This window comes from Rattus norvegicus, chromosome 2 (assembly GCF_021556685.1).
Source record: "Rattus norvegicus strain SHRSP/BbbUtx chromosome 2, alternate assembly SHRSP_T2T, whole genome shotgun sequence".
Lineage (NCBI taxonomy): Eukaryota > Metazoa > Chordata > Mammalia > Rodentia > Muridae > Rattus > Rattus norvegicus.
In genome coordinates this window covers 197,515,559-197,542,718 of record NC_141535.1, presented here as the reverse complement: position 1 = coordinate 197,542,718, position 27,160 = coordinate 197,515,559, and the positions used below count along the sequence as shown (strand labels likewise).

General features: G+C 49.7%; 1 protein-coding gene across 14 annotated transcripts; it reads left to right on the top strand.

The window, feature by feature from the left end:
* Window positions 1–7,697: 7,697 nt before the first annotated feature.
* Csf1 (colony stimulating factor 1) lies at window positions 7,698–26,752 on the top strand. Of its 14 annotated transcripts, none has more exons than XM_087634697.1 (10): window positions 7,698–7,915; window positions 11,086–11,205; window positions 12,344–12,406; window positions 13,944–14,114; window positions 14,260–14,340; window positions 17,340–17,487; window positions 19,584–19,693; window positions 20,666–20,718; window positions 21,038–21,096; window positions 24,669–26,752. In XM_087634697.1, exons 1-9 carry the CDS (start codon window positions 7,877–7,879, stop codon window positions 21,081–21,083), a joined length of 831 nt encoding a protein of 276 aa, XP_087490823.1. In that variant the 5' UTR covers window positions 7,698–7,876; the 3' UTR covers window positions 21,084–21,096; window positions 24,669–26,752.
* The last annotated feature ends 408 nt before the right edge of the window (window positions 26,753–27,160 follow it).

Genomic DNA, 27,160 nt, shown 5'->3' with positions numbered 1-27,160 from the left:
ACCCGTGACTTCCCAGCAGTTTGCAAAGCAAAGTCAAATGTCACACGGTTGACCTGTAGGTGCCATTAGTGCTGTTGATACTGCCTCTTACCCACTTTTTCTGGTCTCCCTCACCAGCTCCAACTATTCCAGAGTCTTGGCATTACTTAGAGCCCTCCACACTGCCACCACCCCCTCCTGGCTTCTGTGCATGCTGCTGCCCCTCTCTGGGATGCTTGTTCCCTCCTTCCATACCAGGGTCACATTTGCTCTCAATGCACCTGCAGGATCTCCTCCTCAGAAAGCACTTCTTTCTCTCTCTACTGAAGCACCTCTGGCAATGTGAAAACCATGTGTTACAGGGTGGCCTCCTCTACTGTGAGCTCTGAGGGAATCAGGATGAGTCTGAATTTCCCCTCTAGTGTGTAGGGCCTTCCAAAAGTTATTCAGGGAACACTTGTTAAGTGAATGATGTGACTGGTCCCGGGGTCCCGGGAACTCACTTTGACAGCTGCAGTTCTCTTTTGCAAAAAAGGAGTGTTGACCCTGGGAGGCATAAAGTATCCAAGCTGATGTGAGTCTACAATAGAGAAGCCCCTGAAACTCAACTCCAGGAAGGTCTCCTCTGGGAAGCTGGAGTTTTATCTTTTTTAGCTTTAAAAACTAGGCGAATTATCCACAGTTTTATTTTTAAAACTCTAGGAAGGACAGGAATATGATTTCTATTGTTGTGTTCTAAATATACATGTTCTAATCTTCTGTTTCACAATAAGCTAGCTTTAGCATGACGCTTTCCTTGCAAAAATGAAATCACAGTGTAAAGAAATATTACCTTATGAGCTTTAAAGGAAGCAGATATCTGACCTAAGCTGGGGTGAAAGGAGAGGAAAAGGCTCTAGGCCATTCCAGCTCTAGAGAAGGCCCAGAGCCAACAAGGGCTTCAGGCCTCAGAATTAGTTTTGGTATTTCAAGAAGGTTGGCACCAGAGGCCACGGTCAACCATCCTCAGTCAATTAGCAAACATTTACTGAATGATTACAGCATGGAGAGCTATGGCAGAGAGGAATGTAAGATGTACACACTCCTGGTTTGCTTTTGGTGGTGTGCTCTTTTGGATGACACTGTTGCCATGATTTCAAGGAAAAACTATAGCTAGAAGTCACTGGGCCCCAGTCTACTCTCCTCTGCCTTTGTATTGTGCTTTGAGACAAGCTGCACAGCTTCTACCTAATGAATGAGGAAACTGAAGCTCCAAAGTGTCTCACATATTATCCCTGGTGTCACAGCTAGGAAACAGCAGATCTGAGATCTGAGGGTGGACAGCTCTGATTTCAGAGAACACTGCCACGTTGCTCCTAAAGCAACAGAACATTTTACAATTTGATCTGATCACTAACATGTGAGATTCGGATTATGATGATCCTCATTTTACACATAAAAAAAACCCCGAGGCTTGGGAAGTTCAACTCATTAGATATCCCTATACATAGGTAGATAAGGTTAAGATTTAGGATGAAGTCAAATCTTCAATTCCTGCTGCTACATTATAGAAGGGAGTGGGGTATCCACTCCAGCTCCCTCAGCTACTTCTAGCCCAGAGTGCTGTGATGAGTCCTAAAGACATTTAATTCCCATAACGCAGTTCTTACCTAACAGCCTCAGAGGACTACAGATGGTTCAGTAGGCCGTGCTTGGACTTTGCCTCAGGCTCTCCTGGGAGGAGAGAAGAGCAGGTTGCTCCAGGGTGAATGGCCTTGCTCTAGTGTTCAGCCGCCCAGAGTTGCATGCCAGCATGGAAGGGGAAGAACTGAGAGCTCTTTGGGGTTCCAGCAGCCAGGAAGCTTTCTAATGAATGAACAAAATGGTGGTTATGGGGTCTGTGGGTCCAGTGTGCTCAGAAAAAAAGAGGTTCTCAAGAAACAGAGTCTTCCTGTTCCTGACAGCAACTGTGAAAGTTCTATACCAAAGAGTGAGAATGAAACCCTTTCTACTCCTCTTGTCTGAGGAGTAAGCCCATACCCCAGGCCCTTGGTCCCCAAAGCAGGGTTTTCCCCCCACGTGATATCCAGAAGTGGGATTCCTGGCTACATCCTGCCCTGCCCATATAGCCTCTTCTCCAGTGTTCCTTGGTTGAGGAGGCCATAGTGGAGCCTCCCTAGAATCCTATCTAAGGGGGGCCAGGCTTGGCCCTGCTAGAACAGCAGACCCTTTTAGCCTCACCAACCCTTCAATAATGACAACGCTGCATTAGTGGACTACTGTGGTCCAGTGATGGTATGGGCATTGTGCAGAAAACTCAACTGCTCCTCATAACAGTTTGTAAGGAAGGTGCTAATGGTTATCCTCATTGTATAAATGGGAAATGGGACCATGCACAGAGCTAGCATGAGGTGAGATTTTAACTCAGGCATGCTGATGCATACAGAGCAAATGGTCTTCCTTGTCATATTTCACTTCAGAGGAATGTTATGACATTTCCTTTTCCCAGGGGAGAGAAGCCCAGGACGAGCAAACTGAAAGGAGATTTATTTTTCAGCTGGCTGAAGGTCCTAGGGCTGACTGACCAGGGAAACCACAAAGATGAGCAGGTTAGGATCTCTTAGCCCTCTTAGGGGGCAATCCTAAGGTGTGTCTTCTGCCCTCACTCATTCTTCTACTTAACACTAAGCAAAACGGCCTAAAAGAATCAAGGCAAGAAAATCCCATGACATAAAACAGAGAGATCTGTGCCCCCTGGCTGTCTCTGACTTGAACTCTTTCAATTCTTGGTCTCTTCCCTGTTGAGGGTTTCCAATTGCACTGGGTAACACTGGGCACTGGGACATTTCTTCACCATCACTGTTTCTTGTTAAATTGTCCCTTGATGAGCTGAAGGGGTTTACAACCCCATAAGAACAACAATACCAACCAACCAGAGCTCCCAGGGACTAAACCACCAACCAAAGAGTACACATGGACAGACCCATGGCTCCAGCTGCATTTATGTAGGGCATCAATGGGAGGAGAAGCCCTTGGTCCTGCCAAGGCTGGACCCCCCAGTGTAGGGAATGTCAGGGCAGGGAGGCAGGAAGAGGTGGTTGGATGGGTGGGGGAGCACCCTCATAGAAGCAGGGGGAGAGGGATGGGATAGGGGATTTATGGATGGGAAACCGGGGAAGGGGATAACATTTGAAATGTAAATAAAAAATATTCAATAAAAAAATTGTCCCTTGACATATTTTCCCAGGTAGCCTGTAAGCAGGAAGGTTATACAATTCACCTGGCCATGAACGAGCACAGGCCAGCACTCGGCAGGCACTCAGAAATGTTTACTGCACTAGCGGACAAGTTCCTCATGCCCTCATTCCAGGTAATTCTCTGCTTCATTTGCTCTGAAACCACACAAGACCAAGGATATGAAGCAAGCTTGGTGCATGGCCTAGACAACAGAGGACATGCCCTCCTCTTGGTGCTTCTCTTTTTCCAAAGAAAGATGAACACTTTCAGGAACATTCCTCTGTCGGGGATTTTTGACTTTAAACTTTGTGGAGGGCACAGGATAAGTCAAAATTGAACTGTAAATAAAATGCATCTTAATTTTGGGTTAGATTCATCCGGATTACAGAAGTCAGGAACCTGGAGCCTGGGGAAACAGCTGGGCTGGTGAGAAGACAGCCCTTCTAGCTGAGTCTGTGCTCCAAGGGCAAGCCTCCTACATCATGAGCCTGGAAGCCAGCAAGTCTTTTGGTAATGACAGGAATAAGGGAAAAGGCTGGCTTCCTTCCGATGGGGAGAGGTGGTCTAGGCAAACATAGGTGGCTTCTCTGAACATCAACTACTGGCACTTTGTAATTTTTAAACACAAAGTCTACTGTAGTCCTAAGCACCGGAAGTTGGAAGCTACCATTTCCATTTAAATGATGGGAAAACTGGGTCCTGAGGGTCCCTCCATTATGTCTGCTCTGCAGATGCAATTTAAAGGGCAGTGGGCAGGACCAGAGACCACACGGGCCTCTCCTTTCCTAACCTGGTTAATCTGGTGTGCATGGGTTGTCTAACACACTCTGACCTTAGTATAGTGCCTTGCCAAGAACACTGAGACTCAGAACAGCATTGTACAACCAGGCTCTAGTACTTATTCTGATCTATTTCCACGAACCCGCTTTTGTAGAAAAGAGGAGGGAGAAAGACAAGAAAGGGTGGAAAAAATAAGAGATGCACTGTGGTGGGAGGAGCACCCTGTGTGATAACAGTCACTTTGCTAGAAAGATCTCCAGAGGAAGTTGCCTGACAAATTGTTTTAGACCAATCTACAAGTGAGGTTTCCTCCCATTTCCTGCCACCCATCTTAATTTCTCTCTTTTCAATCACTCACCCTTCCCTCGGTTCATTGCTCTAACAAGGAGGGTCTCTCTCAAACTCCCTCTGCCCTCCCCCAGGGTCAGCAGAGTGCCACCTCCTTGGTGATGCTGCAATTTGGAAATCCCTGGAACCCCAAATCTCAAACAGTGCCAAATTCCTCTCTCCCTTCCCCCAGGACCTGGCTCCGGACATGACTCTACCAGTAGTCAGTGTGGAAGACTGCAGATGGTCTGATCCACCGCATGGAGCCCAGAGTCCTCTCATCCCAGACTTCACTCTCAGTGTCTCCGTCCAGACTCACATAATTCTTGTATGACTCTGGAAGAGGTGGCTTAGCCTGACTGGGTCTCTACTTCCTCATTTAAAAAAGTTTCAATTCTATGATTCCATCACTTCCCTTGCATGGAAGGGCTCACACAGGCCTGTCTGGATCCACAGGACCCTGAAACCCAGTCAAGACTCTAGAGAGTCAGCCAGGGGAGGACATACCAAAATCAGTCTCTTGGGTGGTCAGAGAGCAGGTGGAGCAGCTCTTCCAAACTTGACTTCCTTGTGCATGAAGGCCAAGTTTGGTTAGCCACCAGAAGCATAGTGCCTTAATTTAAAGTAACGTGAATAAGGTAGCTACAAGTCCCACTGTGGAAGTCAGTTATGGATGGTCTGGCTTATTCCTCTGCAAGGCCACACCAACAGAGATCTTATTATTGACCTTGGGCAAATGAGGAAAGAACAGAAAGGATTTGCCTAATGATAGAGCAAGTGAGTGGTGGAGATGGGAGAGATTCTGGCATTGAGATTCTCAAGTCCACACCACCACTGTTGTGTCAGTAATTAGAGAATATAAGATAAAAATAATAAAATGGGAGCTGGTGAGGCGGTTGGGGGTTAAAGATGTCTGCCACCAAGACTGATGACCAGAGTTCAACCCCTGGGGCCTGCATAGTGAGAAACCCAACTCCCACTAGTTTTCATCTGACTCCTACATAAGTGCCATGGTATGTGCGCACACACACACACACACACACACACACACACACACACACATCATTGCTTTAGTTTGCCTAATAACTTAATGGAAGGGAAATCATTGGCTCCATTTTATAGACTTTGATGTGTACCCATCCAGAGGCACACAGCAAATGACTAAGCAGAGCTGTCAAAGGCTAATACCTTGTAAGTGGTGGGTTCAGGAAAAGCCTAATATGTGAAGCGTTTCCCTTGCGTGGGAAGGGGATTCCTTGCTTTGCACTTAGGAGATAGATGGCTGAGCTTGTCCTTGTGCTGATGTAAAGGATACTTGCAATCTTCCAGACTCAGTTCAGTTCAAACTCCAAGCTCCATGAGCCTGGGGCAGAAACCAGTTGGTAAGGGAGAATGGAACCAGTAAAATGGGACCTTTTTTCTCATCAACTCTGCATGCAGGCTTATCTTGCTTCCTCTTGCTTTTTGTCTTAAGGGATGTGGTTAAATCTTTTATCGTTCCATTCCACTTAAAGAACATTCCACCAAAGAAGGAAATAAGCCTTGATCATGTCTCTGCATTCCTCTGGGAAGCCCTAAGTCCCAGTCACTACCCCAACCCTCAGCTTCCAGTGGCCACAGACACATGAGAATGAGTAGGAGCCATGACATCACGTTCACTGTTGCACCTCCAGGGTCCAGCAAGGGGCTTAGCCTGTAGTTATCAGTGAATATCTGTCAGGTGACTTATCCATTCCATCTGTCCAGTTAACTTAGTTCCTATTATGTGCTATTTATCAGTTCACAGGTGAGTGAAACCGAGTGCCACCTAGAGGAAGGCTCCTGCTCAGGGTGCAGGTCAAATGTAATCACTAGTATCACTAGTATACAATGGTTCTAAACCTTCTTAATGCTGAGACCTTTTAATACAGCTCCTCATGGTGTGGTGAGCCCCCACCCTGACCCCCGCTGCCATAAAATTATTCCATTGCTACCTCATAACTGTAAGTTTGCTACTGTTATGAATTGCAATATAAAACATATGACATGCAGGGTATCTGATGTGCAACCCCAAAGAGGTTGCCACCCACAAATTGAGAACCACCAGTTTAAAATAATGTAGGGAGTGAATGAATGCCAATTTAACTGGGAGGAATGGGCTGAGTCCAGTGGGGACACAGAAAAAAAGGAACTCTGTACCAGCCTGAAGCATCTCAGGAAGCTTTGCAAGACGAAGATAAGATGTGATTGATTACAACCTGACCAGATGAGACATTCACCTTAAGATGGATGGGGAAAAGAAGACTTCATGTTCGAGGAAGCAGCCTGAGCAAAGGCTTATGGGAGTGACATTATTGCTCAGAGCCAGGCTGAGCAAGGGATCTGGAGGATAAGTGACAAAAGGTGCCTCTTTGAGACCAGGCCATTCATCTGGGCATGAAGGGATTAAAACACATCGAATCAGGATGAATGCAAGGAAGAAAAAGGTCCAGCTGTTGGCAGTATAATTAATAGGCTCCTCTTGATCAGTTAATTTAGATTCATTCTCATGTAAAGACAAAATGTGATTGTCTCCACAAATGCATTTCCAACAGAGTTGAGGGAAACCAAGGGCCCAGGCACACCAACCTGTCCACCTGAGCTGGGTTCAGCAGCCCAAGAGCAGGGGACCAGCTTCCTTTTCAAGTCAAGCACCTGGAGCTTCTGGCACAGAATACAGAACCACCCGGCTAGTTGTCACAGGACCAGATCCCTCCTCTCCTGACCAGGTAGCTGGATTGTCCCTATAGCCAGGGGACAGGGAATTTAGCCGGTTCTTTGGACAAAACATACATAGGAGGGAGCAAGCCAACTTGCAAACCTGCTGCCCTGGGCTCCATAAGAGTTGAATGGAGCTACAGCAGAGAGGCCTCGGTCATCTGTGCTGGTCCATCCCCATTCAAGTCCTGTTCAATGTACTCTGCCTTTTCCTGCTCAGATTTGAGGATTTTTGGGCCTGGAGGGGAAAGTCCCTAGGGGCCAGCATTAGACAGAGAACAATCACACGAGATTGACAACAGTGGCGAGCACAGAAGGAAAGGCAGTGTCTTGTCCAGTGCTCGAGAGAGGAGGGGGAGGGCGGTGGAGCCCCGGTTACTCTGCTGAAGGCTGCGGAGCTTGCACAGCCACAGAGCGACTGGAAAGAGAGCTAGCGGGGAGGACTAGGCGGCCCGCTTGGGGGAAGGGAGTCGGCGGTTCAGTGGGCCTCTGGGGTGTAGTATGTGTCAGTGCCTGTGAGTGTGTTTTGTGTGTGTGTGTGTGTGTGTGTGTGTGTGTGTGTGTGTGTGTGTGTCTGGCGGAGGGCCAGGGTGATTTCCCATAAACCACATGCCCCGCCAGCCCGCCCGCTTAAAAGGCTGTGCCGAGGACTGGCCAGCGAAGCTCGGCCAGGGGAAAGTGAAAGTTTGCCTCGGTGCTCTCGGTGTCGCTGCGGCTCTCTGCATCCCGGGACAGCAGCGTGGCCCTCGACCGCGGCGCAGGCTCTCCAGCCACTAGCGAGCAAGGAAGCGAACGAACCAGGGCGGCCAACACGCCGTGCCGGGACCCAGCTGCCCGTATGACCGCGCGGGGCGCCGCGGGGCGCTGCCCTTCTTCGGTAAGCTGCAACCGTGGCGCGCGGGGCCCGGGCTGGGCTGGGACAGGAGCTCTGCAGCAAGCAGCAGGCGGCTCGGCGCGGCCCCTTTTCGCCAGCTGCCCAGGCTTCCCGGCCCTGGGTTCTGGCTTCCTTATTGCTTCTAGAACAGGGCTGAGGCCCGCGGTATTTCAATAGCTGCTCCCAGGACTCCAGCGCTTTGCGAGGTAAAGGGAAGGTTGCTCATCCCATTGCACGGAGGAGAACACTGAGCTACCCACAGGCAGGAGAGAGAGAGAGAGAGAGAGAGAGAGAGAGAGAGAGAGAGAGAGAGAGAGAGAGAGAGAGAGAGATATGAAGGCGGGGGTGGGGGTGGGGGAGGTTTGCAGCAATTGGTACGGGCCCAGTGTCTGCCAGGGTGGTCAACCAGTTTCCGAGTGACAGAGACCCGAGTGTGGCATCATCCCCAGTAGACATCTCCCTTTGGCTGTTGCACATGGTTTTAGGCCCCAATTGGGAGTGGGTCTTCTGGGTAGGGAAAATTCAGGGTCACCCAACTTTATGTCAGGACCTGTGCTGAGCAACCTGTTGGCAGCAAAAAGGAGACAGGCATGCTGCTACTTGTTCAATGGAGGTGCAGGAACTGTTAGGGACCTGGGCGGCTCTCTGAGGGGAACTGGACCTGAATCTGTTCTTGAAGAATTTGGTTCAATGAGATGGGGCTATTCTGGGCTGTGCGTCTGACTGAGGAAAGTGCAAGGAGAGTTCAGAGCTGCAGAGGATGGTGGGCTGCTCACAAGTGTCCCCAGTAGTGGCAGCAGATGATACGGTGTGGCACTTACAGAGTGGAGGATGGTACTTTCAATGAACAGCAAGTGGGTTTGCTTCTGGGGAGAATGAGAGGGAAAACCTAGAGGGTAGGAACAGAACTGTTATAGGCAGAAGAGAGGGTTGCAGGTGTTTAGGGGAGAGAAAAGTAGAACCATAGGGAGGGGGGCCAGTGAGAGGCAGGAGATGGGGTTAGGTGGGGAAGGGATGAAAACTTAAACAGTAAGCAACAAGCAGAGAGAGAGAGAGAGAGAGAGAGAGAGAGAGAGAGAGAGAGAGAAGAAAGGAAGAAGAAAGACTAGAAGGGGAAACGAGAGGAGGCAGAATTAGACAAGATGAGTCGGAGGGTTCAGTCCGGCAGTCCAGCCAGGTCTCTGCAGAGACTTTACTGATTGGGAAATGGAGCATGATGTGATGTCTTGAAGTGTTCTGAGACGGCAGCAGTTTCCTTCCAGGGCTGCTCTCTTAGACAGAGGCTGAAGCAGTGGGTGGGAGGAAGAAGCAAGCCAGGAAGAGCCTGTCCAGCCAGATGCAGGCTAGAGTATTAACCCTTGGGTGTCCATCCGTACCCTGTCTAAGGTAGCACTGGGGTTACAGATCCAGATCCAGGAGTGGCCCCCTTGGGTCATCTTTGAAGCCAATGGCTGTGCATGCTTGAAAAGCCACCAAAACCTGGTGGTCTTGAAGTAATGTCTTTACCTTGCTATCTTCAAACACCAATGTCTTGAAGATCCCAGACTGAGGTATTTCTGAACATCTCCACTGCAAGGTCCTTTCCTTCATACCACAGACACGATGGGTTGACACGTTGAGTGACACCAGCCTGGGCCAGAGCTATCTTCTCCACAGTCATTTCCTTTAACAGGTCCTGAGCCTGGGATTCTGGAGATCTGGGCTGCCACTCCTATTCAGGGCTAACTTTCCAACTGCCCAACCATGCCCAATGCAGTATCAACCCATAGCTGGTTGCATCTTCTCTCTCTCTCTCTCTCTCTCTCTCTCTCTCTCTCTCTCTCTCTCTCGTCAGCAAGGACCTTAACAGGTCCTGTGCTTAATGGCATTGGGCAACCCTGTGTCTCAATGCCCATCTCTGTCTTCCACTCTTTAAGGCCTCACTGTGGTCCCTCTTCCCTCCACACTGCCCAGCCAATGCTGCCTTTCCTCCTTGGCATGCACTGGCAAAGCTTCGGGCTTTAGATGTAAACCAATGTTGTTATGGACTGTTTCAGAGCCTCCCTGTGTTTTTCCAATGCACTCCTATTTGCAGCATTTGTCTCATCATCTGGACTATTGGGGCAGAGCCCAGATCCAAGAAGGTGCCAGTCATCACTCCACCCTGCCAGCATTTCCCTGAATTGGGGGATATCAGCAGCCAGAATGCTCAGAATGGCAGCCTCAGGCCAGGGGAAGAAAGCCCAAGAGCCCCTCTGCCTCAGGCTGGCCATCTCCTGGGATTCCCTATTAGAGCCCATAGGGATGGAAGCATCTTAGGGTAGAGGAGGAAGGAAGGACCTGGTAAGGTGTCAGGAGCCAGACCTGTTACCCTGGGGATGAGCAGCTACTGAGCCAGATGGGTGTTGATGAAAGGGAGAGAACTTCCTTGCTGTGGCAAGAGCCTGCTGACTAGAGGAAGGGCCTGATGCGTCTCAGATAGGCAGATGCCAGCAGGGAGACACAGCATTGTCTTTGATTAGTCAGATGGACTCTTCTTGAACTGCAAGTTTAAGTCTCTAGGAGGTCTGCCACTCGCGTTGAGTTCCCAGTGCTTGGTCCCCTGTAGAACCTAACCTGTGGAACCAGGTGGGAAAGAAGGTAGGCACCAATGGTAATGAATGGTTCTGGCTTGCAATCTGAAAGCCAGCTTACAAGGTCTCGATTTGTCTCAGTGTTAAAGTTGAAAGACAGAAAACCTTACCCTTGAGTCTCTCAGTCACCAACACTTATATTGGTTGGTGCACCATTAGTATTATCATTAGACATCCTCTGTAAGCTGGAAAGATGGCTCATGATCTAAAGACACTTGTTCTTGCAGTGGATCCAGGTTCAAATCCCAGAACAACCATTCATACCTCTAGGTCCAGGGGATTCGAAGAGGCAAGCACATAGAGTGTGTACATGCAAGCAAGCAAAACATTCATAAACACAAAACAAAAATAAATAAGTCGTTTGAATTTTTTTAAGTTCTCTGTATTGTTGGGCTAACCTGGGTTAACCTAAGAAGAGTTAATCTTGGAGAAGATGGCATTTGGGTTATTATCAAGGGGAGAGTGAGCTGGTGCACTGGCTGATAAGAATCTAACTGGGGAGTGCTGCATTCTGGGAAGGGAGAGGAAGTGCTGGAAAGCCATGCCTTTCTCCTGTTACAGACATGGATGGGCTCCCGGCTGCTGCTGGTCTGTCTCCTCGTGAGCAGGAGTGTTGCCGAGGTGTCGGAGCACTGTAGCCACATGATTGGGAATGGACACCTACAGATTTTGCAGCAGTTGGTGAGTATGAGACCTCGCCTTCTCCTCATTAAGGAAACGGAGACAGCAGCCAGATGGCAGAGTCCAAGAGAGGGCTTAGAGAAAATAGTTAACTGGATAATGGCTATCCTGGTGTCTCATTGATCTTCTTGAGGTGAACACCTTAGCTCCTCCCAACCCTTTCATCTAGGTCTACTATAGTGAGTAGGATAGGCTTCTAACTGTTGCCTGAGTTAATGGTAGCCCAGGAATGTCCACTATGGATTCTAAAAGGCTCCTTGACCCTGCTCTGACTCAGACAATGCCTCCTTTGGGAAGTCAGCCTGGTCTGCCTGCTGGGTCCAGATGGTTTGTCCTGCTCCTAGATAGCTGGATCCCCTGACAGCCTGGCACCAGGGCCCCACCCAAATTTATATGGGAGGCTCTAACCTAACTCCCTGCCTTCTGCTTTTACTTCCCTGGCTCTTGCCCCTGAGGTTGGGGTATCCTGCTCATCTGGGCTGGGAAGGAACCCAGATCCCATTCTAATAGGCTTAAAGAATCATCAACAAGTCTAAAGGGTCATCTAGCCAGGCAGGATCCAGTTGTTGTCATGGCTTCTGCTCCTCTCACTAAAGAATGTATTGTCTTTCCACGAGCTTGACAGGGTGGGGCAGCAGTGGGTAAGGTCATCTGCAGAGCCCTGAACTTGGGCCCTGGGGCTGAACCTCCCAATCTCCCTTCTTAACAGCACTCTCTGCGTGCAGCTTCCCTGGTCCATGGTGCCATCATGGTCTCTGAGGGTTAGAACATTGCTTCAGGGAGAGGCTGGGGCTAGAGACCCAGACTCCCCAGAACTTGGCCGGCCTCTCTTTGAGGCTTTTCACCATAGAGTGCTTACCACCTCCAGAAAAGATTACTTCCTATATTTTCCTAGAGATGCTTCTTCCTTATACAAACGAGACTGCGTGATTTCATAGGTCATAGAAGTGTCTGTCTGTTTTTAAGTCCTCTGAGCTTTTGGAAGATACAGCTTTTCCCCTAGCTGTAGCTCTGTCATTTTGGCATTGTTTTAGGGAGGTAAAGTTAAAATGTCATTCACCCCAAAACCTGGGTCCCCATCCTGAAGCTGAGCTGACCTATAGGTACCATGTAACTGCTGGCCTGTTCTATCTCACAGATCGACAGCCAAATGGAGACTGCATGCCTGATCGAATATAAATTTGTAGACCAGGAACAGCTGGTGAGTAGCAAGTGTTTGTAAGGCCCCGGGTGCTTAACTTTATATTCAGAGCCCATCCTGTGGTGGCATGGAACTGCATGAAAGCAGCAGAAAACCTAGAGCAGACAGGATGGGGATATGGGAATCCCTGGGTGCTTCAAGTGTCAAGTTCCAACTTTCAGGGCTGGGCAGAGTCCAGAGCTTAAGTCCTTTGCTGTTTTCATACTTTGACCTGGAAGAAATCAGGCACTTGCTAAATGCTAGGCACATTCCCCAATTAATCCTAACAGTACCATTCTGAGGTCCACGGATATTGCTTGTTACCCATGCAGAGATTCAGGAGCATACTTAGTGATAGAGGCCTAATTTGAACCCAGGAATGTTATACCATGTGCTTTATTTTTTTAGATCACATCTCCTCCAATCCATTAGCCAGAGAAAGGAAGACAGTCTAGCCTGGCTTTCTACCTCACACCTAACCTTAGGGTGCTGTCCCTTTATACTCCCCAGTCCCGAGGAAATTTTCAGGGGCTTCCTGACTTCCCTGATTCTAGGGCACTCTTCATCTTACCACTAGGGGGAGCCCTCTGAAACCCCAAAGCCTTCACTTATTTCTCCTTACCTGTCAGGAAGCCCATGGCTCTAGGAGAAAGCAGACAATCTAGTTCCAAGTCCACAGTACCCACCACACCCTATGTTCATTCATCTCTCTCCTTTGCTTTGTTCTGCTCCCCAGCTTTTCCATCAGCTCTTTGCGATGTCTTCCCATCACTTCCCATGTGCCCCATCGATCCCTGTGCCACACCTCCTATCTTCCAGCCTCAAGAGAACAATCAGGCTATCCAGAATCCCTTCCGTCTCTGAGCTCTCAGCACTAGACCATCTCTTCTTTGACCATGCCATGGTCTGCATAGTCTCAGGGCTCCATCCATCCATTCTCCTGCTCCTTCACCTATTCACTGGATCAGGCACTAGAGATGCAGAGATAAAAGTAGCTTCTGTCTTTAACCATTTTCGGTATCCTTGGAGACAAAATCCAAGGCTACGCTTTTGATAATAAGATAGTCCTCAGTATCTTTATATTTTGGAGGATTTAAAGGGGCCATATGGAAAAACAAAACAAAAACCAAAAAAACAAAACAAACAAACAAAAAAACTTTTGTGGAAGTAAGTTGAAAGGAGAGAGAGACAGACAGACAGAGAGAGAGAGAGACAGAGAGAGAGAGCGCACTAAGGGGCAGCAAGGCTGAATGAAACCCACCCTCCCCTGTGTGTCTCCTGACTAAAGCTGCATTTCAGAAATCCAACGCTCTCTCTAATCAGAATCTACTTTTCTGTCATGCTAGCCCAATTCTCAGTTATGGTTGATTTAAAGAAAGGTAATAAAAGACAGGCCTAGGGTATCATCATCCTCATCGCCAGGGTGGTATGTCCCTTCCTCAAGAGTACAGGAGGCAGGCTACAGCTCTCTATCTGCCTCGGGTGTGGTTGGTCGTCTGTCTCATATAAAGCCTGGCCACCATGGCCAGGGACTAAGCTCCTGGTTCCTGTATTCCAGGACGATCCCGTTTGCTACCTAAAGAAGGCCTTTGTTTTGGTACAAGTCATAATCGAGGAAACCATGCGCTTTAAAGACAACACCCCCAACGCCAACGCCACCGAGAGGCTACAGGAACTCTCTATGAAACTGAACAGCTGCTTTATCAAGGACTATAAGGAACAGAACGAGGTAGGGTGACTGGGGCAGGAGCACCAGGGAAGGGGCAGAGGGAGGCTGCAGAGGTCCCACCCTGCCTCATATGCTTGCCTTGCCTGAACCTCACTAACCTACTCCCTCGCCCATTCACTTCTTTACTCCATCCACCTTCATCAAGCATTCATTAGACAGAAGGCACAGTGTGGACCCTGAGGATATCCTTGGAACAAGAAATTCCCCTTCCCACCCTTACAGTGAGGTAGGCAGCTGTTAAATGATGACACCTGTAAATATAATCAAAAGGGTTCTTCCTCCATTCAGCAAAACCTTATTGAGTGGCCACTGTATATCAAGTGCTGTTCTGGACACCAGGAATGAGCTGTGATTTAAAAAAAAAAAAAGTAAAAATCCCCACACTCATAAGAGAGCCAGCGAAAATGAGCAAGTGTGTGGACGGCTGATGGTGATAATAGCATTGGAGAAGAGTAGAGCAGGCGAGGGGAGCCCTGAGTAGTAGTGGGAGGAACAGGAACCTGAGACTGAGAGTGCAGTGAGGACCCTAACAGAATGAGGATGCAGATGGGAAGAGAAGGCAGCAAGAAGACTTTAACTGGTGCTCCAGCACGAGGAAGAGCAGTAGGAGCCACACACAGAGAAACATTCTGGAGTGAGGAGCACTACACTCAAGCCCTAGGGTAACCAGAGAGGTTCGCATTCAGAAGCCCAAAGGGCATGGGTCAGGCATGGGATGTTGACAGGAGGGAGCAAAGTCAGGAAGCACACCACTAATTCATGGTGTTGAAGAGGTGAGCTTTTTGTCTTAAATTTGAAAGAAGCCACCATAAACTAGAGTGACACGATGATATGATGGAAGGCCATCTGGTGGTGGACTGGTCAGTGGGAGGTTCAGCCAAGCTGAAGATGGTGGTGACTTGAATCAGAGCAGAGCAGGGAAAATGAAGGTGAGTGAGCGGGATCCCTCCAGACAGATAGGGTGTGATGCTTCCTGGGAAAAAGGGAAAGGGTGAGGCAGATGTTTTCATCTGGAGTCCCTGGAGCTCTCACTGATGTCAAAAGAAGGATGACCACAGGCAGAGTAGGTTTGAAGGAAGAGCTCAGTTTGGTGTGAGGCAAATCAGACAGCTGTAGTTGCTGCTTGTGACTGTGAATGATGGACACACAGACACTGTGTGTGGAACCACAGAACTGCACAGCCCAGTCCACCCTTCTCACCCTGGTAAGAGGAGAACGGGATCCAGGATCCTGAATGAAACACAAGCCTGAGGTAGGAGGAAAGCCTAGAGAGGGCAGCACCTCAGGGCTTACAGATAGGAGGAGCCAGAAGCTTTATCAAAGGAGGCTGAGAAGTCAAGTAAGATAAGGGGTGACAGTGTCTGTTGGTCCATCTGATTTGGAAGCATGGAGATTGCTGTTGGAGGCAGATGGGGAGAAGAGAGAGGAAACAGAGACCACAAAGTAGAAACACTCTGCTCCCAAAGGGGACAGGAAACCAGATTTTCTGGAGTGGCTATATGGTTGAGGAAAGGATGGTTCTATACTGTGCAGCTATTCACCTAAAGAGCTTATTTGAAAATGCAGAGGCCCAGCATACACCGTTACAGACTCGACTTTCCTGGGCCCATCAGTGAGCCTGGGAATCTGCGTTTTGAGATGATGCCGCATCAATGGTTGAGATAGAAGCTCCTCAGTCTTCCCTGGGTCGATGACTATTCACTCAGTGCATGCTGAGTGGTGACTTGGGGGCAAGAAAGAGTGTAAGCCCAAGGAGCCAAGGCCAGCCACACTGCTCCGAAAAGGATTATGAGCTCCTGAACCAGCAGGCGCCTCCATGCTGAGAAAGCTTGGGTGTCAGGGTTCTAGGTGAGGATGCCAGGTTTCTTTTACAGCATATAAGGCCAGGGACATATGTAGGACAGAGGCAGCTGGCCTGCCTTAAGAGTTCCTGGGAGAGGCTGGTGTGCTGTTGTTCTAACATCACAAACAAGGGGATGAATCCGCATAAAGCCAGTCATCTGTCTGTTCTCACCTAGCTGCTGAGTGATGAAGCCAAGCCCAGGTCATTTCATTCATTCATTTGTCTAGTAACTGTTATAAGCATGCTATGGGAGGGCCAGAGAGATGCAGTGATGTAATCAAGGGAGCTGTAGTAGCCTTGGAAAACCTATTGGCCTTCCCAGAATAGCTCAACTTTAAGGGAGAGAGTTGGCATTCTGGAAATAGGCTGTAGGTGAGACTGTAACCACACACAGAACAGCTTGCTGTGAGAGGTGAGGTGGACCCAGAGCAGAACCCCGAGGCACTGCAGTATGTAGAAGGAACTCTGGCACAGAGCCTGAAGGAGCAGCTGGTGAGGAGGGAAGCACCCAGGAGGGCATGACTTCTCAGAGCTGCAGAGGGTGTGTGAGCACTTGGGCCAGTGCAGAAGAGAAATGCCATTCAGCAGGCAGGGCAGGGCATCCTCGGCACTTCCTCTAAAATGGGGCACCAGCAAGGACCTCATCTCTTCTGGTCTACCCAGGTCTGCTCTCTACACCACACCAAGATGATTTTCCTGAAAGATAAGTCTTATACCACGGACCACCTCCCCAGCAGGTTTTCAGTTTCCTGTTGGCTCTGTGGCTTACAAGTTCCTGGCAGAGCCAACGAGTTCTTGGTCTTGGCAGGGCTCTTTCCAGCTGTGTCTCTTGCCACTTTCTTCCTACATTGCAGAGCTGCAGCCTCTCCAGCCTTCTTTCAGTCTTTTGGCGTCTCATGCTTTCCTGTCCCAGGGTCCTTGCATCTTCTATCACCTCTACCCCCACTTCCTTCTCTTACCCTACTCAGCTTTTAGCTGATCCTTTTGGAGATCTTCTCCCTGGGCCCTCTTTTAGCACCTATTGGTTATACGCCTTCACATGGCTCAGGACACTCTCTTGGGAGCCACTGTGACTTGTAACAATGGGTTTAGTGCTAGTGTCTGCTGGACTTAGTGCCCAGCTTGGCTAGGAACCACGTCTCTTTTGTTCACTGCATAATGCCCAGGTAAATATATGGCAATATACCTGGCACTTACATATGTGTTAGATGGATGTCTGGAGAAATGACATCTCTCAACCTCAAGACTGATACTGCTGCAAAGCAGAGGAGATGTAAGGGAGGAAACAAAGGGGGAAAAGAGAAAACCTAAGAGAATTGGATAGAGATAACAGAGGAGGCCCATGTTCATGCTTACCAGAGGGGGCTTCACTCTTCTCCCAGGCCTGTGTCCAAACTTACAAAGAGAGTCCTCTCCGGTTGCTGGAGAAAATCAAGAATTTCTTTAACGAAACAAAGAATTTCCTTGAAAAGGACTGGAATATTTTTAGCAAGAACTGCAATGACAGCTTTGCTAAATGCTCTAGCAGAGGTAAGCACAGAAGGGGCCAGCTACAGGGAGGGTGTGTGCAAGGTGGGATATGGGATTGGGGGAATCCCAGAAGCAGCCTGGGTGCTAACTGTGTTTCTGTGTGTTTTGTGTACTCGTGTGGCTTCATGTACCTTAAGGTCCTGTGCACATGTCTTTGCTGACATGTGTGTGCATGCACACTGACTTATGCCTGCATGTACTGTTTCACTGCCAAACTTCATGTGGCAGCACCAAGAAGGCCCCTGCTGGTGGCCGTGATGGTAGTGAATGGGTAATGGGACCTTCCTCGGAAAGCCATAGGCATGGTGGCCTCCCCCCGGGCTCTGCAGGCTGGCTGAATAAATGGGGGTTCCGTGGAAAGAGCAGGAGCTCCACCTGGCAATCAGGGTCCTTGCTCCAGGAGCTTGGCTGCAAAACACTAGGATAACCTGGCTCCGGAAGTCCCCAGGATGCCTTGGATGTCCCCTCAAGGGACAAGGCTGGATTTGAAGTCTGAACATCATTCAAACTCTCTCTACCTGTGCACTCTGCGTGTACTCATCTCTGCATCCTGTGCCACGTGTGTCCTACGTTCAGCCTTACTCCCTAAGGCAGGGGCTGAGGTCCTGCAACCGGACAATAGCCAAGTCCAGCCTTAGTGCTTCAATTCTGAAATTCCAAACTTGGCTGCTTCCCAGCTCCCGGCCTTGTCCTGTCTGTGACAGCAGCTATGGTGGTTCCTCTCCTGGCTGTGCATGAAACCCGTGTCTTGGATGCCTTCAGTGTCTTGTATTAATCCAGGAGCTATTGCTCAGGCCCCTGGCCTGGGTGCTGCTAACCCCTGGCTTGGCCTCCGGCCAGCTAGAACCCTAGTACACTGTCCTGTGATCTTCCTCACCCCAAGTCCTGCTCTGTTTGTCTGTACCTTGCTTTTGGTCCCTAGTCCATGATACCCTGCATATTGATCCCTCATGCCTGAGTTCTGTGTCATGATCGTTTATTACTGTCCTGCCCTCTCCCCAGCCCCAGGGCTGTTAGAAGAGGGACCCCTTCCTATGCCCCAGAGCCTTATCCCCCTCTTAGCCCCTCTGGGGGAGCTGTGCTAGAGGCTGGTGACTCTATCTCCTCCCCATCTTTCTCTCTCCCCCTCTCTGTGGTTCTTTCAGATGTGGTGACCAAGCCTGATTGCAACTGCCTGTACCCTAAAGCCACCCCTAGCAGCGACCTGGCCTCTGCCTCCCCTCACCAGCCCCCTGCCCCCTCCATGGCCCCTCTGGCTGACTTGGCTTGGGATGATTCTCAGAGGACAGAGGGAAGCTCCCTCTTGCCCAGTGATCTGCCTCTTCGCATAGAGGACCCAGGCAGTGCTAAGCAGCGACCGCCCAGGAGTACCTGCCAGACCCTCGAGTCAACAGAGCAACCAAATCACGAGGACCCACAACCTCATCCTTCTGCGGGGGCCCCCATCCCTGGGGTGGAAGACATTATTGAATCTTCAATGGGCACTAACTGGGTCTTAGAAGAAGCTTCTGGAGAGGCTAGTGAGGGATTTTTGACCCAGGAAAGGAAGTTTTCCCCCTCCAATCCTGTAGGGGGCAGCATCCAGGCAGAGACTGACAGACCCTGGGCCCGCTCAGCATCTTCTCCATTCCCTAAATTAACAGAGGATCAACAGCCAACGAATATAACAGACACCCCGTTGACAGAGGTGAACCCTATGAGACCCACTGGCCAGACACTGAATAATACTCCTGAGAAGACGGATGGTTCATCTACACTGCGCGAAGACCAGCAGGAGCCACGCTCTCCCCATTTTGCCACACTGAATCCCCAACGAGTCGGCAACTCAGCCACCCCCTATGCTAAGTTACTGCCTCCCAAAAGCCACTCTTGGGGCATTGTACTGCCCCTTGGGGAGCTCGAGGGCAAGAAAAGTACTAGAGATCGAAGGAGCCCCGCAGAGCTGAAAGGAGGACCAGCAAGTGAGGGGGCAGCCAGGCCTGTGGCCCAAAGTACTAGAGATCGAAGGAGCCCCGCAGAGCTGAAAGGAGGACCAGCAAGTGAGGGGGCAGCCAGGCCTGTGGCCCGTTTTAATTCCATTCCTTTGACCGACACAGGCTCTTCTATTCAGGATCCCCAGACCTCTGCGTTTGTCTTCTGGGTGCTAGGCATCATCCTAGTCTTGCTGGCTGTCGGGGGCCTCCTGTTCTACAGTTGGAAGCGGAGGGTAAGGAGAACTCCGGGAGAAGAGGACATCCTATGGGGCAAGACAAAGGCTGGGTAGGTTACAGGCTGGAGGGTAGCCAGGTTCCAATAGGTTCTGCAGTTGCTGGAAGGTGGGGATGACAGCCCAAAGGGTAGAAGGTAGTGATGGAGTGTGGCTTCAAGAATTAGGAGCTACCAGGCGTGGTAGTGTGCATGTAGCCCTAGCAATCCAGAGGCACAGGCAGGCCTCTTTGGCCAGCCTGATCTACTGGTTGACAAAGCAGGTTTTAGGCTAGCCAAAGCTATATAAAGAGATCCTGTCGGAGAAATTAATTAATTAATTAATTAGGTCCCCAGCCTCCTGGAAATCATTAAGAAAGGATGAGTTCTAGACTAGCCAGAGCTACATAGAGAGATTCTGTCTGATTAATTAATTAATTAATTAATTAAAGAGCTCTCCAGCCTCCTTGAGATCATTAAGAAGGAACGAGAACAGAATCATGTTAAAAAGAGAATTCTTGGCTGGGAACTCAGAAGGCAGAGGCAGGCAGATCTCTGTGAGTTTGAGGTCAGCCTGAGCTACAGAGTGAGTTCCAGGGCAACCAGGGTTGTTACACAGAAATGAGAGCGAGAGAAAGCGAGAGAGAGAGAGAGAGAGAGAGAGAGAGAGAGAGAGAGAGAGAGAGAGAGAGAGAGAGAGAGAGAGAGGGGATGAGGGAATGAGAGAATGAAAGAATGAAAGAATGAGAAAATGAGAGAATTTTAATACCAAGTGGGAGAGGAGAGGAAGGGAGAGGAATGCTATTCTGGGAGCTTGAGGGCCCATAGGTGGTGATCTACACAGGAGGGGACAGAAGAAGGAGTGCCCATCCTCAGAGGTCCAGGAATCTTCCTCAGCTGTGCATGCTTTGGAGCAGTGGGAGGAATTCTTGCAACTCAGTAACACTTAGGGGCATGCCAGCACCTCAGTAAGATAAATCTTTCTTGTTCTCAGAGCCATCGAGACCCTCGGACATTGGATTCTTCTGTGGGGCGACCAGAGGGCAGGTGAGCAGTTGGAGTGGGGCTGTAGGAGTCACTGATGTCTGTCTTGGGACCTGTTTCCCCTCTAGATTGAAAGAGAGGCTTCTCCCCCTTGCCCTAAGTAAACAGAGCTGCAGAACAGAGTGGGTACAAAGAAAGAAGAGCCTCTCTTCTTCCCATGACAGTGGAGTTTTCTCCTGATTTCTTCCTAGAATTGAGCAGTTTGGGGTTTTCTAAATCTCATCCATATGGAACCCATATGCAAGTTGGGGATAAGCTAGTAGGTCCCCTCAGTTCCATGCTCCTGCTGAAGTCTTATGTCAACCCTGTGTTCCGCCTGCAGCTCCCTGGCCCAGGATGAGGACAGACAGGTGGAACTGCCAGTGTAGAAAGGATTCTAAGGTAAGGCTCTGACTTTGATATCTCTCTATCCCTTAAAAAAAACTAGGTACCCACCCCTGTTGTAGAAACCACCTGACTCCCAGGCGGTCCACACACTCTTGACTTCCTCTCCTCCACCCTACTCCCAAGTCCACTCATTCATCATCAAGTCTAGCTAGGCCCCTCTCTTCCAGGCCTCAGGTCTCCCCTTGTTCCTGAATCCCCTCCCCAGCTGAGACCAGTTACTGTGACCTCTTCATTATGTTTCTATTCTTGCTGTTGCTACATCTGATCCCAAAGCAACCACATTCCTCCTCCTCTAATGAGGCTTTTACAAGGTCTTTACCACCATGCAGAATTTTCACTAGCCTCTGCATGGCTGCCAGCCCCCTTCAATTACAAGCAATCCCAGCTTGGTACTGAGCCCTGACCTCCTCAGCATCCTCTTCTTACCAAACTGTGCCTTATCTGTTCCTGCTCCCAAGCCAAGGTTACTGCTGCCTCCCTGATTTAGGATCATGATGCCATAGAAATTTAGTCTTGGGAGAGCTGTCAAGAGGTCATTTGGCCCAGTGTCCCAGCTAAAAGGGCTACTCTGCACCCCCACAGGGAGTCAGCCAGCTTCCTGAACACACACACACACACACACACACACACACACACACACACACACACACACACACACACAGTTTCAGGCAAGTGCTCTGCATGCCAGTCTGCTCAACTACACACAACACTGGGGTCACAGCACACAACACTGGGGGAATTCCTTCCTTATGTGGGCAAAGCTGCCTTCCTTTCTCCCCTTTCCCGACCAGTCCTCTCTCATCTTCTCCTGAGGCCTGATATTTAAAGTCAGTTATTCATGTCCCCTTTAAAAATTCTCTGTGTTAAGTGTGACCAAGCCCCTTAAACATTCCTTATATGATATGGTTTTCAGACCCCTCACCATCCTGGACACACTCGTTTGTCAATGTCCCTCTGAAAATGTGGCACCCAGCCCTGGACACAGTACTCCAGATGTTGTCTGACCAGCTCAGAGTACAGTGGGACGGTTGTCTTCCTTGATCTGGACAGTGCTCTTCTACTCATGCAGATTTAAGATCACATTAGTTTTAACAGCTGCATCATATATTGTCATATGTTGAGCTTGTAGTCTATTAAAAACCCCAGTTCTATTTCCCACGAGCCTCTGTCCAGCAGACCTTCGCCATCCCATACTCCCACACTTGGACACCTAACTGTTTTAGCCAAAGTGTAGTTGGAGCTCACCTTTGTTAAAACTCCTTGTTGTTTTTCTGTCCATGCCCTGAGCCTACGGAAAGTGTATTAGCTCCTACTTTGGTCACTTTAGAACTCCTCGTTGGGTCCCCTGCACACTGATGCATGTCTTTTGTTGTCCTTGTCCACAGTGTTGATGGAGATGTGACCTGTATTCTTCCTCTCTATCTCCACCCACACCAGCCTGTCAGGAAGCTTTTCCTTCCTGAAGTATATCCCACATCCTTCTGGTTGTCCTTTTAATTCATACCCTTCTGCTCCTTTGTATATGGCTCATGCTATATCAATCCATACACATTTGGATGTTGTTTTATGTATTTTAAATCATATTTTATATGTATATGTAAATTTTGCCCTTCTAAGAAGATTGTAAGTCCCTAGAGGGCAGGAACTATCTTCCATTTTTTTCTGCACTTCATTTTCGATCCAGGATTTTAGTACAGACAGTGCCACCTCCATCCTCGTCAAAAATTTAGTAAATGTTGGTAGCTGGTTTCAGGTCTGAATCACCAATTAACCCTGGCCAGAATTCTCTAACTGATCAGCCTTCTGGGTGATTAACCAGCCAACTGATGAACTCATCTTGCCAGCTAGTTAGCTGACTGACTATTCAACTAACTAGCTGGTAACTACTTAACTGACTAATTTTTGATTGATGAGCTGATTGGCTAACCAGCTAGCAGAGTGCTTAGTTGATTTGCTAACTGACTGGATGGCAAAGTAGCTGTGTGATCTGTTGAAGTTTCCAGTTATACCCCTTGCCACATGTAAGCAAACTGTCCCGTGTGTAGGATGATGTGTCTCAGCTCTTCCCCAGACAGAGGAAATCTCACAGATGTTCAGAACCAGGGAGATTTATTTGGATTAAAGCAAGCAGCAACCCATATCTAGACTCTTGCAGACCCACTTGGCTGTAGTGTGGGTGGAGATGGGTGAGATGAATGAGCTGGCTCACTGGAGCAACTGCAAAGGATCCAGAGCCTCTCCAAACTGAATCAGGGAGTAAAGGTTGCCGCGGACTTTGGGGCTCAGTGCTGTGTTTCTGCCACCTGTATGACCTGGTTTCTCTGTACCCAGTTGTCCTTTACACACATCCTAACTCTCAGACCTGCCCAAGACTTCAAGTTTCTCACCTAAGGATTTCAAGATTTTACTCAGTTGGTTCAGATCTAAATTGGTCCCCATTCCAGGTTCAAGGAGTCTATGGGAACTGACTGACCAGTACTCTGACAAGAAGATGAGTGGGACACACAGAAGTGGGGACTAAGGGAAGGACACTAGGTTGCAGAAAACTCGGGTCCATGGTCCCAGGAAGCAGGAGTTGGGTCAGAGGCCAGAGCATGCCCTCTGCGGCCTTCTTCCCCAGTGGACCCTGCCAAAGCCTGTGGCCTGGCTATACCACAAGGCTCATGTCCAGTTTATAGTTCCTGCTTGTTTCCTATCCAAAGCCTGGGAATAGGCTGGGGGCCAAAGGCTGTAGGTCTCATCTTCCTTCCTTACCCATCACAGGCTTGACCAGTAGGGCTATGGACATTACTAGGGAGGCGCCACCCAGGGTCCAAAGTCAAACTGTTGGCTAGAGTCCAGGGGATTTCTGCTATGGAACAAAGAGTTCTGAGGATGCTGGGCAAGGGGACAAAGATGGGGGTGGGGTGGAGAGAGGGCAGGGCCCTGGCTTCCATGGATGACAAGAGGCAAGTCCTTCATCCCATCTGGGAGGAGGCTAGGCTACTCAGGGTGAGCATGCCTGTTGATAGGGCAAGCCCTCCCTTTTCCTGGCACTGTCTCTACCCTCTGCCCATCAAGCCCAATTTCTTTCTACTTGATTGCTTTTGAGCAAGTGTCTTCTGTGCAGACCCTCTCTAAGGCATGGTATGGAGGCATGAAAAATTCTTTGCTAGAGTTGGCAGAGATCCCCTTAGATCATTGGTCTAAGACTACTAAGATGGCCTTACCTGAGGAGTGGCCTAGTAGGGACATTCAAGAGCTTGTTCCCTGCTTCCATCTGCTTGAGCAATAAGCCTAGACCTCCTCCAGTCCTAGGCCCTCATTTTGTGGTCACTACTCTCCCAGGAGGAGAGGTAGGAGGTGAGGCCAGTCTGTCCAAAGGCTTGGACTGCTGCCAGGCAAAGCTGCCTGGTGTCTCTGTGGTGTCTGGGGTCACCTAGAGGGCCAAGGAAATGACCAGAGGAAGTCTTGCCTGAAGCCAGCCAACAACCCACAGGAATGCCACACCTCCCCCAACTATGTCCTCAGCGACCCTCCCCATACTCCCTCTGCTGACCAGCCTTCTTCCCTTCTTTTCCCTACAGCTGGGCACACAGGACTATCTCTTTATGGGAGGAGACATTATGGCAACGTCCACCACTACCCTCTCCTGTCATCTTCCTGGGAATGTGGTCTGCCACTACCAGAGCTCCTGCCTACCAAGACTGGATGAAAGCAGCTTTGATGGGGATCTTTCCATCCTAACCCTTAGACTCTCAACTAAAGAGAGAGGGCTGGAGGATGCCCCCAGTATCCTGCCACTATTTATTGTGGGCCCTGGAGGCTCGCTGCATTTGAGGAAGGGCAGCTCAACAGCTCAGGACCCTTTCCCTTAGGGGCTGTTCCCTCCTCTCAAAACCAGAACCTGGCAAGGGCCACACTAGCCTGTATGGCCCATGGGAGATCAGGACAGATGAGAAGGAGCAGAAGAGCCCTGTGCCCAGAAGACCCAACTGGTGCCAAGGAATCCCAACGTGGACAGGCAGGGGCCTGTTTCCCAAGAAGAGAGCCTGACATTCAAAGGGTGGGACAGCATCTGCCCAACTTCCCGTAAAGGCATAAAGGCACGAAGCCCAAAAAACGGGAAGAGGAGGCCTTTGGCTGCTTGTGATGACAGCTTAAAGGGGTCTACACCCTCAACTTGCCTAAGTGCCCTCTGCTGATAGCCAGGAAGGAGGGAGACCAGCCCTCCGGACCTATCTGACCTGGCTCATGATGCCAAGAGGAAGACTGAGCTCTAACCTCATCTCCTCCTGCCCATAGCCCCTGCCAGAGTTCTTTTGCCAGCAGAGGCACCCCTCATGAAGGAAGCCATTGCACTGTGAATACTGAACCTGCCTGCTGAACAGCCTGTCCAATCCATCCCTATGAGCGATCATCCGTCCGAATGTTCTCCCACTTCCTTCAACCTCTCCTCAGCTTCTTGCACTGAGCTGGCCTCACATGTTGACTGAGGGAGCCCCTAAGCCCGACCTTCCCCCGCCTCAGCCTTTGATTGTCCAGGGTGAAGCTGTGGGAGAACTGCCTGGGCTACCAGTCAGAGCTGGTCTTTAGGCTGTGTTCCTTACCCAGGTTTTTGCATCTTGCACTTTGACATTCCCAGGAGGGAAGTGACTAGGGGAAGGGAGAGAAGAAGGGGAGACAGAGACAAAGGCCACAGGCAGAGCTATAAATGAGAATGGGTCTTGAAAATATGTGTGTACCCCTAAGCTTGAAGTTGATCTCTATACTCCAGTCCCTTGCCAGCTGCCTTCCCCTACTGCCTGAAGCCTGGAGCTGAGCAGGTTGTCTGGTCCTGAGCTCTGGGTATGGAGCTCTGTGCTCCAGCCCCACCCTCTTCTGGCCTTTGCTCTCCAGACCTGACTCTGGTAGGGAAGGATACCTTCCCAGTCTCACCTACCCCCCCCCCCTGCCATCTCTAGCCAAGCAAGCCAGGTCTAGAGAGGGATCAAAAAAAATGGGTCATTTACTTCCAACTCTGCTCTGATGCTCTGTTTCCTGAGCCAGGCTAGTCTGTGGTGACCTGGGCATGGGTGACAGGGCTCTTACTTGCTCCTTGGTCTCTTTATGCTGCTGCCCCGCCTCCCCCCTTTCCTGCCCTCCCTGGCTACTGGGTCGCTAATCTTTCAGGCCATGGATCCGGAGGAGAGTGGTCTATAGGCTCCACCAGCCCTGTCCTGAGACAACAGAGGGGGTGAGGACACTGGAGACTTTCCCGTGGGGCTTACTTAGCCTTCTAGTTACAGACTATTTCCACACTAGAAAATACGTATTTTTAAATAGAAGAAAAACACAGAAACAAACAAAAGGCATTCTCCTACCCCTCCATCTTAAACATACATTATTAAAGACAGAAGAGCAAATCCAACCCATTGCAAGAGGCTCTTTGTGGGTGCCTGGTTGCATAAGAGCAGGAGGAGCCCCAAACCCACCTTTGGAGCTTCCCTGCACAGGAACCCCTTCTTCCCTCCAAGAAAGCCCAGAGGGAGCACTGCCTCACCAACTGTGAGACTGCGTTTTTTTATACTTGGAAGTGGTGAATTATTTTATATAAGGTCATTTAAATATCTATTTAAAAAATAGGAAGCTGCTTTTATATTTAATAATAAAAGAAGTGCACAAGCTGCCACGTGTGAGTCATGGGAAAAGTTGATTTTGGGGCGTGGGCAGCAACAGTCGGTGGGAGGGAGCTAGCTCTAAGATTTTTTTCAAGGTGTATGATTAGGTTTTCTCTGGGCTTCAGTCTTGTTTCTAAAACCTTCTGTACTATTGGTGTTCAAAAGCATTCATCTGCATATCTGTTAATAGGAAAAGCACAGAAAGCCGCCAAACCTCAGGCCTGGCCGCTCCCCCCCCCACCCGGCCACCTCAAGCCCAGCCCAGCCCAGCCCAGCCCAGCCTGGGAAAATGGCTGGTTGGGCTCTTTCCAAGGGCCTGAAGGGTCTGAAAGGAGGAATCTATCTCTAGGACCACAGGTCCCTGCTGTCCAGGGGAGGGAGAACTGGCAGGCCCAGTAGGGTGCTGAGGTATTTAGGTA

Coding starts and splice junctions, on each gene's coding strand:
- Csf1 (XM_087634683.1), top strand. CDS start 7,877: ATGACCGCGCGGGGCGCCGCGGGGCGCTGCCCTTCTTCG. Junction 14,115..14,259: donor ACTATAAGGAACAGAACGAG/GTAGGGTGACTG, acceptor ACCTTCATCAAG/CATTCATTAGACAGAAGGCA. Junction 20,719..21,037: donor GTGGGGCGACCAGAGGGCAG/GTGAGCAGTTGG, acceptor TTCCGCCTGCAG/CTCCCTGGCCCAGGATGAGG.